Genomic DNA, 14933 nt, shown 5'->3' with positions numbered 1-14933 from the left:
GGAAGTGGTGGAGTTTCACACTGGAGTTCCCCGAGAGTATTAATCAGTTGCCTAAATTTGCGAACAGTTGTTTTGTACAATCAACCATGATACTCCTCTGTTGGACTGAGGAACTACGTTTGAAGTTTCTTGCGGAGTCGGCACTTTGTGGAAATTTGCTTCTAGGTTGCTATTTCGTTGCGGGGGCAATTGATTGGTTCAGCTGTCCTATGGGCTGCTCCTTGCACGTGGGTTCTATTCCTTGCAATCGTGCATTTAACTTCTTGATTTGTCCTTTCTGCTTGGAATGGTGAGGCCATTCTTGGTTCAGCTTCGGCCACTTGCAAGGTTGACAACCATTGGCTTACGTTTGTGCCTCTTAGGCTCTAGCTTCAAGACAAATGGGTTGGACTTATTTCTTGCTTGGACTCGTATTCAATACGTAATTCGGATTCCCAAATCCCTGTTTTCACTAAGAAAGCAAAGACAACTCAACTAATGTAACCGAACCTGTAGAAATCAAACTTCGATAGACTCAGCTTGGTTGTGCTCTCTCACCCAATCATATTGAGAGTTGTACTTGGCTAACATTAAAATTGACAGTGATACCAATCCAGGGTCGACCCCTAAGCCACGGTCTAAATTTCGGGTCGACCTGGAGAATACTCAAAGTTCTTCATTACCTCAAATGTCTATATCGGTTTTTATTACGTGTCACATCAAACATTTGATAGGTATGTTTAATTAATTATTACGCCTAAATTTAAATTAAATTAATTCCATCATTGATGTATACAAGAATAATAATTTATTTGATTTAATACTTTAGTGAAATATAATATAGGGAAAAGTAGTCTTGTAAATAACCAATACTTACAAATATGTTAAATTGTTGAACTATTTAATGTTGACAAAAAAATAAATATTTATATTATAACTGTTCTAAGTTTAGTTAATTAGGCAGCGTGTCACCATGAGAAAAAAAAAAAACCTTGGAGCAAGCAGGCACAAGTACTTACGACAGCAAACATGCATCATGCAATGTCCGACCTGCTGTTTAAACTCTCCACCAAACAAAAACTAACAAATAATAAGCGAAAATTCCCATGAGTTTAACTGATTCGCATCTTTTGGAATATGCATGACCTGCTTTCATCAACGCTAGTCAGCAGTCCACCCATGGATCACATCAACTCCTTTCCGCACGAAACCACCAAGCAATTACTCTTTTCGGAGTTGTATATGGTCCTGGCAATTATATAGCAAACATAAATTCCTCTCTTCTATCGATCTATAGCTTTTTCAATAATCAGGAATGGCGTTGAAAGTCCTGTCTGCCCTCGATGCAGCAAAAATCCAGCTGTACCACTTCAAAGCAATCATCGTCGCTGGCATGGGACTCTTCACCGACGCCTACGACCTCTTCTGCATCCCTCCCATCATCAAGCTCATCGGAAGAATATACTACGATCAGACATCGGGAGTGCACTCGGAGGGGAAACAATACACGAACAAGACTACCCCCACTGTTGTCGTCTCTGCCCTGGTGGCTATAGCTCTTCTCGGGACCGTGATCGGTCAATTGGTGTTTGGCAGGCTCGGCGATCTGATAGGAAGGCGCCGCATGTACGGGCTGTCACTGACCACCATGGTTCTCAGCTCCATAGCTTGCGGCTTTTCCATATGCAGGACCAGAAACTGCGTCCTGGTGAGTTTGGGGTTTTTCAGGTTCTTGCTTGGAGTAGGCATCGGGGGGGACTACCCCTTGTCAGCAACCATCATGTCGGAGTTTGCTAATAAGAAGACGCGCGGTGCCTTTATAGCGGCTGTGTTCTCGATGCAGGGATTCGGGATTTTGGCGAGCTCCATAGTGACTATGGTGGTCTGTAAGATATTTGAGGCTGCATCGGATGTGTCGAATGGTCACACTCCGGAGGAGGCCGATATTGCGTGGAGGCTCATACTCATGGTGGGTGCAATTCCAGCAGCCGTGACGTATTATTGGCGTATGATGATGCCCGAGACCGCCAGGTTTACTACTAATTATACTGCATCTAATCTTTTTTACTATTCTGATTTTGATTTTTAAGTCAGTTTTCAATTTCTTACACCACCACTACTCGTCATTATAAATTTAAAGTTTGTTTTATATGAGTTGGGTTTTCGTGGGTTGGTGACTTTTCACTTAAAAAAGAAGAAGAATACTAGAATCCCTGCTGGTTACGATCCATCAGGGCAAATGCCAAATCTTAAGATTAACCAATGACTATATCGGCCAATCGGGTTTCTTGCTATAATTTACTGCTGGGTTAGAAGTATCAGAATTCGATTCTTTTAGTTTTATTGCCAGGCCTAAATTTCAACCATTATGCCACTACTAGGTAGGAAGATATTTAGTGGAGCAAGACTCAGAACAGAAAATTATTAAAATAAGATGAAATCAAAATGTATTGTTTCCAAAATATTTTAGTCAAGCTTTTTTGCGTTTTCATGTTTTAAATAGTCAAGTTAGTTGAAGGGTTAGGTGGAAGGGAGCAGTGTTTAGGCTGAAGAGAACTTTGATAATATGAACAGACCAATTATGCACATATAGAAAGTTTTCTACCGAAACGGATGACTACTTTTTCATTCTATGCCAAATATTGCCAGACCTGTCTACATTATGACATGGAAGGAAGAAAATTAAATACTTTTTCAGTCGGAAAGAGGCGTCGGTAAACTTTGAAATTTTAGACAGAAACAGCATGGAAAGGCAAGCGTCAGAATTGATAACGTACTGTTCTTGCATGATTTACATGTAGCTAAAGATAACACATTTGAAATTGATTATCCCTTTTTTTTGTCTTTGTCGTTTACGTGATTTTCCTAGATTTACAGCTCTCGTGGAACAAAATGTTCTACAGGCAGCCATTGACATGAAGAAAGTGTTAGATGTCCCGATGAGTCAAATTGCAGAAGACTCCCCATTGCCATCAAATCCTCCATCCTATCCTCTTCTCTCCAAACGATTCTTCCGTCGCCACGGCCGTGATCTCTTCTCTTGTGCCGCATCATGGTTTCTTGTTGATGTTGTCTTTTACAGTAGCAACCTCTTCCAATCTCAGATTTATCATCGCTTTGTCAAAGACCGCAATGATTTGAACGCTTATGAGCTTGCTTTTAAAGTTGCTCGCTTCCAAGCAATTCTTGCAATCTGCTCTACAATTCCAGGTTATTGGGTCACCGTAAATTTCATTGATCGCATTGGAAGAGTCAAAATCCAAATGATAGGCTTTTTCTTCATGGCAATGGTTTATTTCGCAATTGGTATCCCCTACAAATACTACTGGAGTGATAACATAGATGTTGGATTCATGGCCCTCTATGCACTCAGTTTCTTCTTCTCTAATTTTGGACCAAACACCACCACTTTTATAGTCCCCGCTGAATTATTTCCTGCAAGATTTAGATCAACCTGTCATGGCATTTCCGGGGCCGTGGGGAAGGTCGGCGCTATCATTGGGACAGTTGGCTTTTTGTGGGCTTCGCAGAATCAAAACAGTGATGGCAATCCAAGCCCCGTGAGAATGACTGTGGCATTAGTGCTCTTGGGTGCGGTGTGTCTTGTCGGATTGGCGGTGACTTTTTTCTTCACACCGGAAACCATGGGAAGGTCCCTCGAGGACAATGAGAATGAAGATGAGTCTACCGGTGAACAATATATCCTGGGAGGCCTCACCGGCAGTGCAAGTTTGCTGACGCATTCCTGCTTCTCGTCTCTTAACAATGAAACTACTGTTGGCTGATGACGGCTATGCCTAGCTCAACATTGAACTAAAGCTTCTCTTTTCAATGCGTTCTTTTTCGAGAGTTCGTATCTTGCTGTACAAGTTACAGAGAAAATGCATATGCTTTATGAGTCAGGATTTTAGATTGACAAACTCCCGGAACCGTTCTGATTCACCAAAATGAAATCCCTTGTGTCATATATGTAAAGCTTGAAACTTTGTTACCTTTCCTATTCCATAGGTAATGTGAATTTTTCACATAGTATTTTTTTTGTACTTATTTTTCTCACATACTAAGCATGTATTATTAATCTGTTATCAATGATACTCCCTCGCGAATTCTAATAAATGCATTTACTTGCACCACTCCACTACTTAAATCAATTTTCAGTTTCTTTGGTTTAAAGATTAATCTCACAAAGCTACTTTGAAAGCAAAATATAATCAATTTTTCCAAATTTCAAACTTCACCATCGATTTATAGACTAATTATTTTAAAATTAATTCTTATCCAAATAAAGAAAGAAAACATGTTCAAAGAATAAAAAATGTAATGTAATCCCAATGAGACAGGATCAGATAAAATTACTTTGTATTGTATAATGGAAGTAAAAAATCTAAGAAAATAAGATGAAGGAAGTTTACCTTTAATCAAGGTAGCGTATATTTAAAGGCAATCAAACTATTTATCAGCCAAATATGGGGGAAAAAAAGAGAACATCATTGTACACTTTAATATAACAATATTAATACTGAAATCAACATAGGGAGCCTATAATTTCACTTCTTTTTGATAGGATAAGAAGCCATTTTGTTGATTCCGCAAAGCCCTTCAAGCTTTTTAGTGTTCCTCTTCATCCTTATGTAGCCCTTCTCACCCCATCTTGGGCCCCACGAGTTCTTGACTATGATGTAATCCAAGCCCTTGCTGGTTGACCCATACCCAACAGCTGCCACTCCATGGTCCAGTTGGGTTCCACAATGCCCATCAAAAACTCCCTGATTAAGTTAAGGGATTAAAACATTGGTCGTCCAACGGAACTGGAAATCAGCTAGTGTTCGTTCACTTACCCCGCTATAGAATTGGAAGTCTCTACCAGAAGCCTGAATGGCCACGCTCACAGGCTGGTTTGCAAGTGCCTTCAGCAGACTCTTCTCGTTGTTCATTGGGACGTCGCTATACCCACTGATGGTTACAAGGTTCGATTGTTCCTGGAAGAGAGAAAATAAGTTGCAGACTGTAAACGGGCCATCTGCCTTACTGCTCTTTGAAATTTGAACAGGCTGGCTACATCAATACAAACATAAATCTTTCTGCTATAATTAAGTTAATTACTAATTCCTAGGCCTAAATTGGTTATGGGATTTGTAAGTATTTAACCTTTCTCATCTCGCAAGTGCCTTCCTCCATGATATAAGGGTAGTCGTCTTCCCTGTGAAGTCCACCATTGGCGATAATGTAGGCAAATGCATTGTCCATCAGGCCTCCATTGCACCCATTGTTGTAGGTAGTATCACAATCAATCAGCCCTTGCTCTGAGAGTGAAGTTAAATTTCCCTTAACAATCTGGTTTATACCCTCCACTGCAGCGACAGTTGAAAATGCCCAGCAACTACCTGCATTTGATTTACTCAAAAATCCAACAGTAAGTATACAAATACACTTGCGCATGTTTTTGTATTAAAGAGAGTGCACTGCATGAGGTTTACCGCATGATCCTTGGTTCTTGACGCGAGTAACAGCTCCTTTCTTTCTCCAATCGACAGACTTTGGCAAATCCATAACTTCTCTATAAGTAAACTCTTCATCAGACTCGCTCCTTCCACTTATTCTAGTCAAGTCGACTTTCAGGCCCAGATACATCTTTGTGAACTCTTCATGGCTCAAATCTGCGAACTCATTCAGTCCAAGCCAGTAGTTACTGATCTTCTTATTAGTCTCATCGATGTGCATTAGGTTATCCTTAAAAATATCAAACCTATGCAACTTTTCCTCAATGCTCTCGTAAACCTTTTTATGTTTTGACATCCACGACTCAAATAGATCGATGAGCTTGTCCGTGGATGTCAAATCATCTGGCGAATAGCCCAAGATTGAAAAATCGTGAGCTAAAGCTGAATATGCAAAGAGACACAAAGAAAAGGATACAAGGAAGATCTTAGAAATTGAGGAGAATGCCATTTTCAGCTAGAAATTTTATTACTTCGTAAAACAGATTCATATATATATATAGTTGAAGACGAAGGGGCAGATATGGATGATTTATATAGGTTATGATTCATGTATTGCTTCCAAGTAAGGTCGTTGGGAATGTTCCTGAATCATTCTTAATGTTTAAGGTTGGTTTTTTAGCTGGCTTTGACTCCAAGTTTATGATCTATTCCCTTTATCACTTTTGTTCGGTCGTATAGTACTGGTATATATTATCAAACTTACTCAAACAATTCTTCCTTCGTAGCCTTTTGTCATGAGCGTTGACATCAACCGGACACTTAACCTATTAATTAGAGAGGTAATCGTCTTTCTATATGTTCATCATCACACCTTAACACATAGGTGGAAGTTTCTTAAACGAAGCCAAGAGGAGATAAAGTTGGATTCTTATATAGAGAGGCATACGGAATTGGACATAATTTAATAAAAAATCTCACAAGTGGGTACTCACCAACCCAGCTTTCGAATACATTTTGGAGAAACAAACTCATTATCAAATCAAAGGTAAACACGTACGTACCTTGCAGCATGTGAGAACTCCTTGGATATTTGATCATATGCATGCTTTAATTTGTTAGCAAATACCAATAGAGTAGTTAAATGATTTTCTTTTGACTTGGCCTTTACAAATACCATGCATTCATTGTTGGGGGTTGGTGAGAAGGCCGAGATGCAGTGAATAACATTAACACCTAGTCAAGTCACCAAATCGTAATTAGAAATGAGATTACGGTAAATTCATGCCACCTGCAAACTGGCAGCGACTTACCTACCCATCATGCGCCGAATCCCCAACAAAACATACTTCAATCATTTTGCGGAATCAACTTTCCTGATTTAATTGTTTAACAAGAAATTCCCATAAAGCGTTTTAATTTTCACGGCAGCCATATATAGGAAAAAAGAAAACCATGGTGCATAACACTAACAGGCAACCTAATCATATAATTTAAGAGGGGCTGAGGCTACTTACACGTTGTCGCTTTGGTCAGTGCAATTTGCAGAAAAAACTGTTAACAGCCTAAGCATCAATCAAAAAGTAGACAGACGGATTTAAAAAGATAAAGTAGAGAAAGCATCTTGTCAAAAGAAAGTAGGCTTGAGTAGTACGGACGTCCAAAATAACTGTTTAGGAATCATTATTCTCAGTGGAGTGTCGTGCCCCCGAGATGTATTTCTGCAAATTTAGGGGAAAAAAATCATCAAATCTATCAATATTTCTTTTAATAATTAAATATATTGGTATTAGCTCTTTTTCTCTGTTTAGTTAACATTGAAATCAGCTTTGGTACCTTCCCTGTGCTGCTACAATTCCTATCTCCTTTTTAGGAAAACTCAACAGTGGTCACGAGTTGTCTGCATGCGACGCTATTAGCCTATCAATCCACATGGTACACGCATTGGGGCATGGAAACTTTTTTATCTTAAATTGCAATATTTTTTATTTCAAATCTCTCGTCCAAACGCATCTCTTCAAAATACCTTCCAAATGCCTTTGAATCTTGGATTCATTATACTTTAGATTTAGATGAAGAGAAACTTAATAAGAACAAAAGACTGGGGATTAATTGCAGAGAAAGGGCGGGAGGGGTGGATGTCGGATGCCATTTTATTCTACCATTGCCCCTATAAATTTACAGTAGTCAGCCTGCAGAAGTAGGCTTCTCAGAGAACTATAAAACGACAAGCAGGGAGAGAGAGAATGGGTCTGGGTCCAGACTCCAGACCGTCCAGTCCAAAGGGAGGTGATGGGTCTGGGTCTGGGTCTGGTCCCTACGTTTAAAAAAAATCAACTAAAAGCAAAAGTGCCGTGCCCATCTAAAAGTCCCACGTGTATTCTGCAGAGACTGCGGTTTGGGACATTTTATAGATTACGGATACAATAAAATTAAACAAATATTTTTTAACAAATTAATTTTGAACTCATTAATTGACATGTGAGTGGTGACATTTAACAAAAAATATTAAGCGAATGGTTTTTTTTTGTTATAAAATTGTAAGTATAAATATCAATAAATAATTTTTAAATTTCAAGGAGAAACATGATACCTGACTTAAACATTGGGAGCTATGAGTATGATTTACTATTGTACTTGTATACTTTTAGTTTGTTCCGTTTCAGTATTTTTTTTCATTTTTATTTATTTACTGTCCCCTCTTTAAACTATATCAAATCAAAATACACATTAACATTTTGTACTTTTGATTATAGGTCAAGGCATAGAAGGGGCCAGGGCCAGGGCAAGCGGCTTAGACAGTAGACTTTAGACTTTGGGACTCACAAGAGCTTTAATTCTTCTTGTTCGCTTTTGTTGTTACTTTGACTATATTGTATTTGAGAGGAAAATGCAACTTGGTACATACTTTGGATTTCTTTATAATCATTTCACTTATTTAATTTTTTTGGTAACCAACATGTTTTAAAAAAAAACCCATGAAAGAATCACAGGTCCCCCCCCCCCCCCGGACACTGTTCAATAATTCATCTGTTGCAAATTCCAAATATTGAATGAAAAATGTACGGATATGGGGAAAAAAAAATAAAGTGGGGTTTTAGCTCTATTGCATTGGCAGAAAAGGGTAGGTCTATGATTGAGAGATAGAAATGCATTCGGTATACTGCAAAGAGCTGAAAGAGCCGCTCTTGAATTGAATAAATAATAATGAGACTGCCTTTTTCTTCCTTGACATGTCCTTCTCCTTAGTCTCTTCCTGTGTTGAGGCCGGTGCTGCTGCTGCTGCTGCTGCACCTGCACGTACGTCCTTGCTGACCATTTCATTAATCTATTGTCATCTTATCTTATACATTAACTTACATTTTATATACTATATATCCAAAGGAAAAACCACAAAATAAAAAGTGGTGGGGAACTGCCTGTGTCCTAAATCCATCGTCTTGTAATTTTGTCATTGTCAAGATCCATCTTAATTGTTAGTCCAGTATTTACTTCATGAAAAATGTTTGCATAGAATTGATCGCTATAAACCAAGGCTAAGACCAAGACAAAAGCAATACATAATAAGTATTTTGTAATCAAATATCTTGTATTATCTGATTTGATTAAATAAAATTAAAATATTTTACAATTGAATTTAAATAATATTATCTTCACATATTCAAGTAATCATCTCAATTCGGGTCTTGCAATGCATTGTTTGAAGAGAAAGAGATGGAGGGAGTAAAGCAGAGGAAATCAAGAAAGTAATTAATTTGTTAATGCATTGGCTTACTTGTTTAAGGCCGTTGCAAAGAATTTATTGCATGGTGGCTATTTATGTAGTTAAGCGGAGTTGCCAATAGTACTACCAAAACCCCGGCGCGGCAGGCTGCAGCGGCGCCGAGCAAATAAAAAAATAAAAACTGTATCCTTATGGATGGACTCCATAAATTGGTGGGCCAAGCTCACTGGGCCACTCCTTTGCTTGGTGGGCAACGTGAGTAGAATGGGGCCGTAAGCTTTTTTTGTTTTGCGTTCCTTGTTTTCCTGCATCCTGTACCGTGTTCTTTTCCCCCACGAGGGAAGCGCATACAGAGACGCTATGCAAAAAGGTGCTCAATAATCAGAGCTAGAGAGAGAGAGGGAGAGTATAGAGAGAGAGAGAGAGAGAGAGAGAGAGAGAGAGAAGAGGAAAAAGAAAACACATTGAAAAGCATAGCTACAGTTACGGACCTAGGGGTTGCAGCAGTCCGTAGCTAGGCTTATGTAGCCTAAACATTTTTTTATGTGCATGATCTGAGGGAGAGATGGAGAGAGGGTAATCTGAACAGAAAATATATTACTTACTAACTATATGCGTGCAGTAGATCCTGGCTGTTGTTATCTTTTACTTGGGTGAGTCACTAAGATCTAGACGCTTAGTTGCTACAGTAGCGAGAGAGAAAGACAGCAGCAGCCAGCAGCGGCAGCCTACGACGCGCTTTTAATTACCTGATCATGCTACACGTGCAACGCCGACATTTGAAGAGCTGCCCCTTTAATGCCCCCCACCCTCCGCCCTTAAATCATCAGCCTGATCAGCTCATGACTCCGTTACGGAGAACATGGATTCCAGGATGCTCCATCTGATCTTAAGCACGGAGAACAAGCTTAGTTTATCCTCTTCATTTGACTTAGAACTGTTAATGATGTTGTATCTTCCTAAATGTTTGAGTTTAACCTCGTTAAACTCAAACAAATTTTCAAAGCTTGGGGTTATTTGTATAAATTAATTCACCCAATGATCAGTCGGAGTAGTATTTTATTTTGGTCTGCACCATGACATGGACATTGATCTCTCTAGATCTCTAACCTGCCTTTCCTTTACCACAGCCGAGTGTCAAACCAAAAGACCTTACATCGCGGAGAACAACATACGCCATTACCAAAGATATGACAGACTAGGAAAGAGAGCTTTAAAAGTTGAAAGTGTGGCAGCAAGCTTTCCCTCTTAATTATAGAGATTAAGAGAAGGATAGTCAGCATTAATTGCCAATGGCCTTTCACAACGTAAAAACTGAAAAAGCAAAGGTGTGGAAAGATAAAATTTAATCAGTAAATATCCACAAAACAAATTAAAAGAAGAGAGAAAAAGAGGTAAAGAACTGCTGCTACGGTGTTCTAGATTTGGCAATCTTGTTGTACAACTAAACTAATATTATAATTTGTGCATAAAAATGAATTAAGTGATGATGAGCTCACTGTTCTGCGAGCTACCCTCGTGTTATCCATCTGAGAACCTGACTCATTTCTCTTTCTCTCTCTCTTAATATGCTCACATACGCACGCATAAATCTCTGGACTCTGCAACCAACTTTGCATTTACTACCCTTCCCTCTCTATTTCACCTCAATCTCTCTTGTTTTTCCGGAAAAACTACTTTCAAATTTTCTTTTTTCCTGTCTTAGAAGCCTTTCAGGTGCGCTTTTGTGGGGCCCCCATTGCCTTTTGACAGCCTATATCTTTCTCCACCCTTTAGCCCTCCTCAGAATGGCTTCTGTTCTCCTTCACTTTTAGTCCTTCTCTTCATGTAGTGCATGTTAATATAACTTCTAGCTGCGCATTCATTCACATACAATGCCCCTTTGTTGCAGATCATAATCTTGTTCACCCTTCCTCTCTTTATTCCATTGCGAGAACATTAGCTGTGTGCGAGAAGATGTTATCAGTTGAGGAACTTTTAAGTGAACTTGCTGGAAGAATTAAACGAGCAGGGTTTGCCGCGGGGGTTTAGATTTCACCCTACCGATGAAGAACTGATAACATTCTATTTGGCTTCAAAGGTATTTAATGGGAGCTTTTGCGGAGTAGAGATCGCTGAGGTTGATCTTAATAGATGTGAACCTTGGGAGCTTCCAGGTACATGCTTGCTTCTCTCCTAAGTCAAAATTAATGGAATGATTATATGCAAATATCCAAGAATATTCTCTATCCGCTTTACATCATGGCATTCTCTAGCATGTTGCCGGCTTGACATGTTTCTGGATTCCTCAGATAAGTTCCTTTTCCTTTTTCCTCTTAGCTGAGAAGATACTCTTTTGCTTTTTCCTTTCTTTCTCAAGCTAGAAGAAAATGCTGATTTCTTTCTGAGTGGAGGACAAGGTAGACTAGTCAAGCTACCTCTGATCTTCTTATGCCTTAATCATCCTGCTGCATCCTTGTTCTGGGTCTTAAAGAGTCCCTGAGAAAGAACAGTTAAGTATGGCTGAGCCTGAGCCTTGATTTTGAAACACAGACCAAGAGCTTTGTAGTGAAGCTGGATTTGCACCATGTTTAGTAAGGATGTTTGCAGGATATCCTTGTTACAATGATTCTGAATACTCATTCTAGACCGGAGAGCCCCTAGCTAAGGCTCGCCTTGTAAGCGTTGAATCAAAATTTCGAGACATGTAGCACGTCTTTAGTTATTTCATTCTTTTCTGCAGATATATAATTATACTGGATAAGTTAAAACCCTTGTCTGTGTCAAGCAGTTGAGTATCATACACACATTCCCTTTGAGCCGCTCCGCACCATTCATTTTTGGTTAAAAACTCAGTCTTTAATTTAATTCCTGGAAAGGGTCTAATCGCATCAACTTCTGACAATATATCATTCATGTAATAAATGTGTATTTGAGAGATGGAGTTGGAGGGGATTATCGAATAGTAGCATACATATAGTCTATAAATTGTGGTCTTAACTGCAATTACACTCTGGGTTTTGATTCAGATGTGGCCAAAATGGGGGAAAGGGAGTGGTACTTCTTCAGCCTGAGAGACAGGAAATACCCGACAGGGTTAAGAACTAATAGAGCCACCGGAGCTGGGTACTGGAAAGCCACAGGCAAAGATAGGGAAGTGTACAGCGCCTCAAGTGGAGCCCTTCTCGGCATGAAAAAAACCCTGGTTTTCTACAGGGGCAGAGCCCCCCGTGGCGAGAAGACCAAGTGGGTCATGCACGAGTACCGTTTAGACGGTGACTTCTCCTACCGCCACGCGTGCAAGGTAATTATGGGCCACACGTGCGCCGTGGGAATCAAGCTATTTCCCCTGGCACACACCCAGACCCTCGTCCCTCTTTTTGTCGCTTTTGGGGTTGACTTATTATCCTAGTGCTACTACAAAAACTCTTTTCTATCATACCCTACTATCAAACTCTGCACTTCTTGTACATGCCGACTTGACAATTTTCACCTTATTATTATCCACCGGGGTAGTTTTTGATGTGATTGGTTTGATTTTACTCAGTGCCATATGGTTGTCAGAAGCAGCTGGCGTTTCTGTTCTTTCGTTTGGGTTACCGCTCCGCTTACACCTTCTGATCTGGTCTTCATTATCTTAATCATGCGACAAGTTTGTTTCTGCACTAAACATGCATGACCAAGTATACAAAATTCTGAAAAGGCTAAGCAAACTCTGAAATGTGTACATGATTCTTGAAGTTCAACATGAAAACATTCTAAACTAAAGGATCTGATTAAACCCTCCTCCATTTCGTCGTTCTTTTTCTTTCCTAGAAGGCTAGAATATAAGCTGATTTGTTTGTACTTAGTTCTTTTTTGCATTGTCAATACTTATTAGCGGAGTATGTTCTTTTAAATGGTTATTTTGCAGGAAGAATGGGTGATTTGCAGAATATTTCACAAAACAGGTGAGAAGAAAACTGCCCTTGCTCAAGGACAAAGCTTTATATTGGAAGTTTCTTCGTCTCCAACGAGTTCCTTGCCTCCGCTGCTTGAAACCCCAACAGCATTCTTAGAATCTCAATCTCAAACTCCAATGCAGGCCCAGAACTCTTTTGTGATTCACCGCCAAGAAAATGACCTGAAAAGCCTAATAAACCCAGTTGTCTCCCAATCCCCACTCTTCCCAGCTAACGGGCTCCAAGTCCAACCCTCCTTTTCAGCCAATCCCACCACAATCGCTTCCTCCATTACCAACACAACAGACAAGAACGCTGCCACAGACACCAGCAACCCATCAGCATCGATGCTCTTCAAGTCCCTCCTCTCACATCAAGATTGCATTTTGAAGGAACAAGCCACTATTCCCAAACAGTGCAAGACAGAGGCTAACTTTTCCCATTTCCAACTGCCTGATGCCAGCTTGAACTGGATGGACAAGATTCATCCGAACCCATGTCAAAATCCCTTGTTTTTTGAGATGGATTGTAGTGTGTTGGGGTTCTCCGAAGGCGTTACTGCTGGGGACGCTACTGTCCATGACATGTCCACTTCAATTGCTTTCAATAGGGCCGGCGTTCAGATGATGTTAGATCCGCACATCAGAGCCCCGGGAGAATCTTGGCAGCTAGATTGTTAAAATCTTGTATTATTAGGACCCAATTTCCATTTCTATATATATAATCATATACTACTACCATATTTTTATATATAGAATCTTAAGTGTTTCTGCTCTGCGTGTAATATGTAAATGAGCGTCCTTCCCAAACTCCAAAGCAAATCCAATGCACGTATCTTTGTAGGATTGGAGAATTTCCTGCAGCTTGACGAATTATTACAGTACTTCCTAACGCTGTCAACTGCCTTGCCTTAATTTTCTCATCAAAAGCCAAGCCAATGGCCATAACAGGAAAAAAAAAGTGCTTTTCTTTGATGGGTTAAATATTGGATGGGGTGTGAGGTGAGGTAAGGGGAAGGGAAAGAAGGCGAAGACGGCCCGAAGGGGAAGTGAGCAGCGAAAGCTTTCTGAATGTGACGCCATGGATGGGATGGGTGGTGTTTTCAATATTTGACATCACCTACAAGTATGATTGATGATGGCGACAGGGTCCCCCACTCCCTCCCTGCCTTTGCATGCACATGCCCAGACTGGTACCTAAGTTTTTAGGGGCTGTTGCGTAGGGGGACAATGGATTTGGGCATGGATATCCCGAGAAGCATTTATGAGCCATTATCAATTTGTTCGACAATAATCATGCTACATATAGATTCTCAAACTCCTCGACTTGTCTCTGTCCACGTCGACCACTTTTACTCTCCCCCTCTGCAAGCCGGTTGAGATTAGTGAAACCTACGGGCTATGTGTTGAGTGACTGATTTGTACAATTGGCGTCAATACATTTTGAGGGTTTTTCTTTGATTTGGTTTGTAAAAATCATGAAAGAATTTGAGGATAGTGAAAAATATGAATTTGTGGTCATTTTTGTTTTATTTTGTTCATATTGTATTGTATGGTGTACATTAGAAATCTTGTGAAGAAAATTACGTTAATGGATTAAAAGTTTTGTAAATGCAAAGAAAAATGTTTTCTTTTGAAATCTCATCTAAACAATAAAAAATATTATCTTTTGAAAATTAATTTTCAGTTAACAAGCAAAACTAAAATTGATTTTCCAGGTGTAATTTTCAATTACCTTTACTACTACCATTTTTCACTATCATTGAGACGGAGATCAACACTTCTCAATAAGAATCGATCCTCAAAATGAATGGCCATGGAGGTGACAACTGAACATCTTCCAAACTCATCATTGGACCATCTTTGCCAAAGA

At 39.7% G+C, this 14933-nt stretch overlaps 3 protein-coding genes across 3 annotated transcripts; 2 read left to right on the top strand and 1 right to left on the bottom strand.

The window, feature by feature from the left end:
- The first annotated feature begins 1124 nt into the window (after positions 1-1124).
- Positions 1125-4022, top strand: PHT1;9 (phosphate transporter 1;9). Its single transcript, XM_021428853.1, has 2 exons — positions 1125-2010; positions 2849-4022. Exons 1-2 carry the CDS (start codon positions 1295-1297, stop codon positions 3762-3764), a joined length of 1632 nt encoding a protein of 543 aa, XP_021284528.1. The 5' UTR covers positions 1125-1294; the 3' UTR covers positions 3765-4022.
- Positions 4023-4318: 296 nt separating this feature from the next.
- On the bottom strand, positions 4319-5978 carry LOC110416932 (cysteine protease XCP2-like). The gene is made up of 4 exons (XM_021429079.1): positions 5457-5978; positions 5128-5363; positions 4818-4958; positions 4319-4745 (listed from the first exon to the last, which is right to left on the bottom strand). Exons 1-4 carry the CDS (start codon positions 5926-5928, stop codon positions 4527-4529), a joined length of 1068 nt encoding a protein of 355 aa, XP_021284754.1. The 5' UTR covers positions 5929-5978; the 3' UTR covers positions 4319-4526.
- A 5119-nt stretch (positions 5979-11097) lies between these two features.
- On the top strand, positions 11098-13793 carry CUC3 (NAC (No Apical Meristem) domain transcriptional regulator superfamily protein). Its single transcript, XM_021429078.2, is given in 4 exon segments — positions 11098-11135; positions 11137-11297; positions 12150-12424; positions 13034-13793. Coding segments are annotated over 4 exon segments (1182 nt in total). The 3' UTR covers positions 13742-13793.
- Positions 13794-14933: the final 1140 nt, after the last annotated feature.

Source organism: Theobroma umbraticum, unplaced genomic scaffold (genome assembly GCF_002168275.2).
Source record: "Theobroma umbraticum cultivar Fairchild unplaced genomic scaffold, ASM216827v3 scaffold_51.0, whole genome shotgun sequence".
Classification (NCBI taxonomy): Eukaryota; Viridiplantae; Streptophyta; class Magnoliopsida; order Malvales; family Malvaceae; genus Theobroma; species Theobroma umbraticum.
The sequence above is the reverse complement of the archived record's forward strand: the minus strand, read 5'-3'. Positions and strand labels throughout refer to the sequence as shown.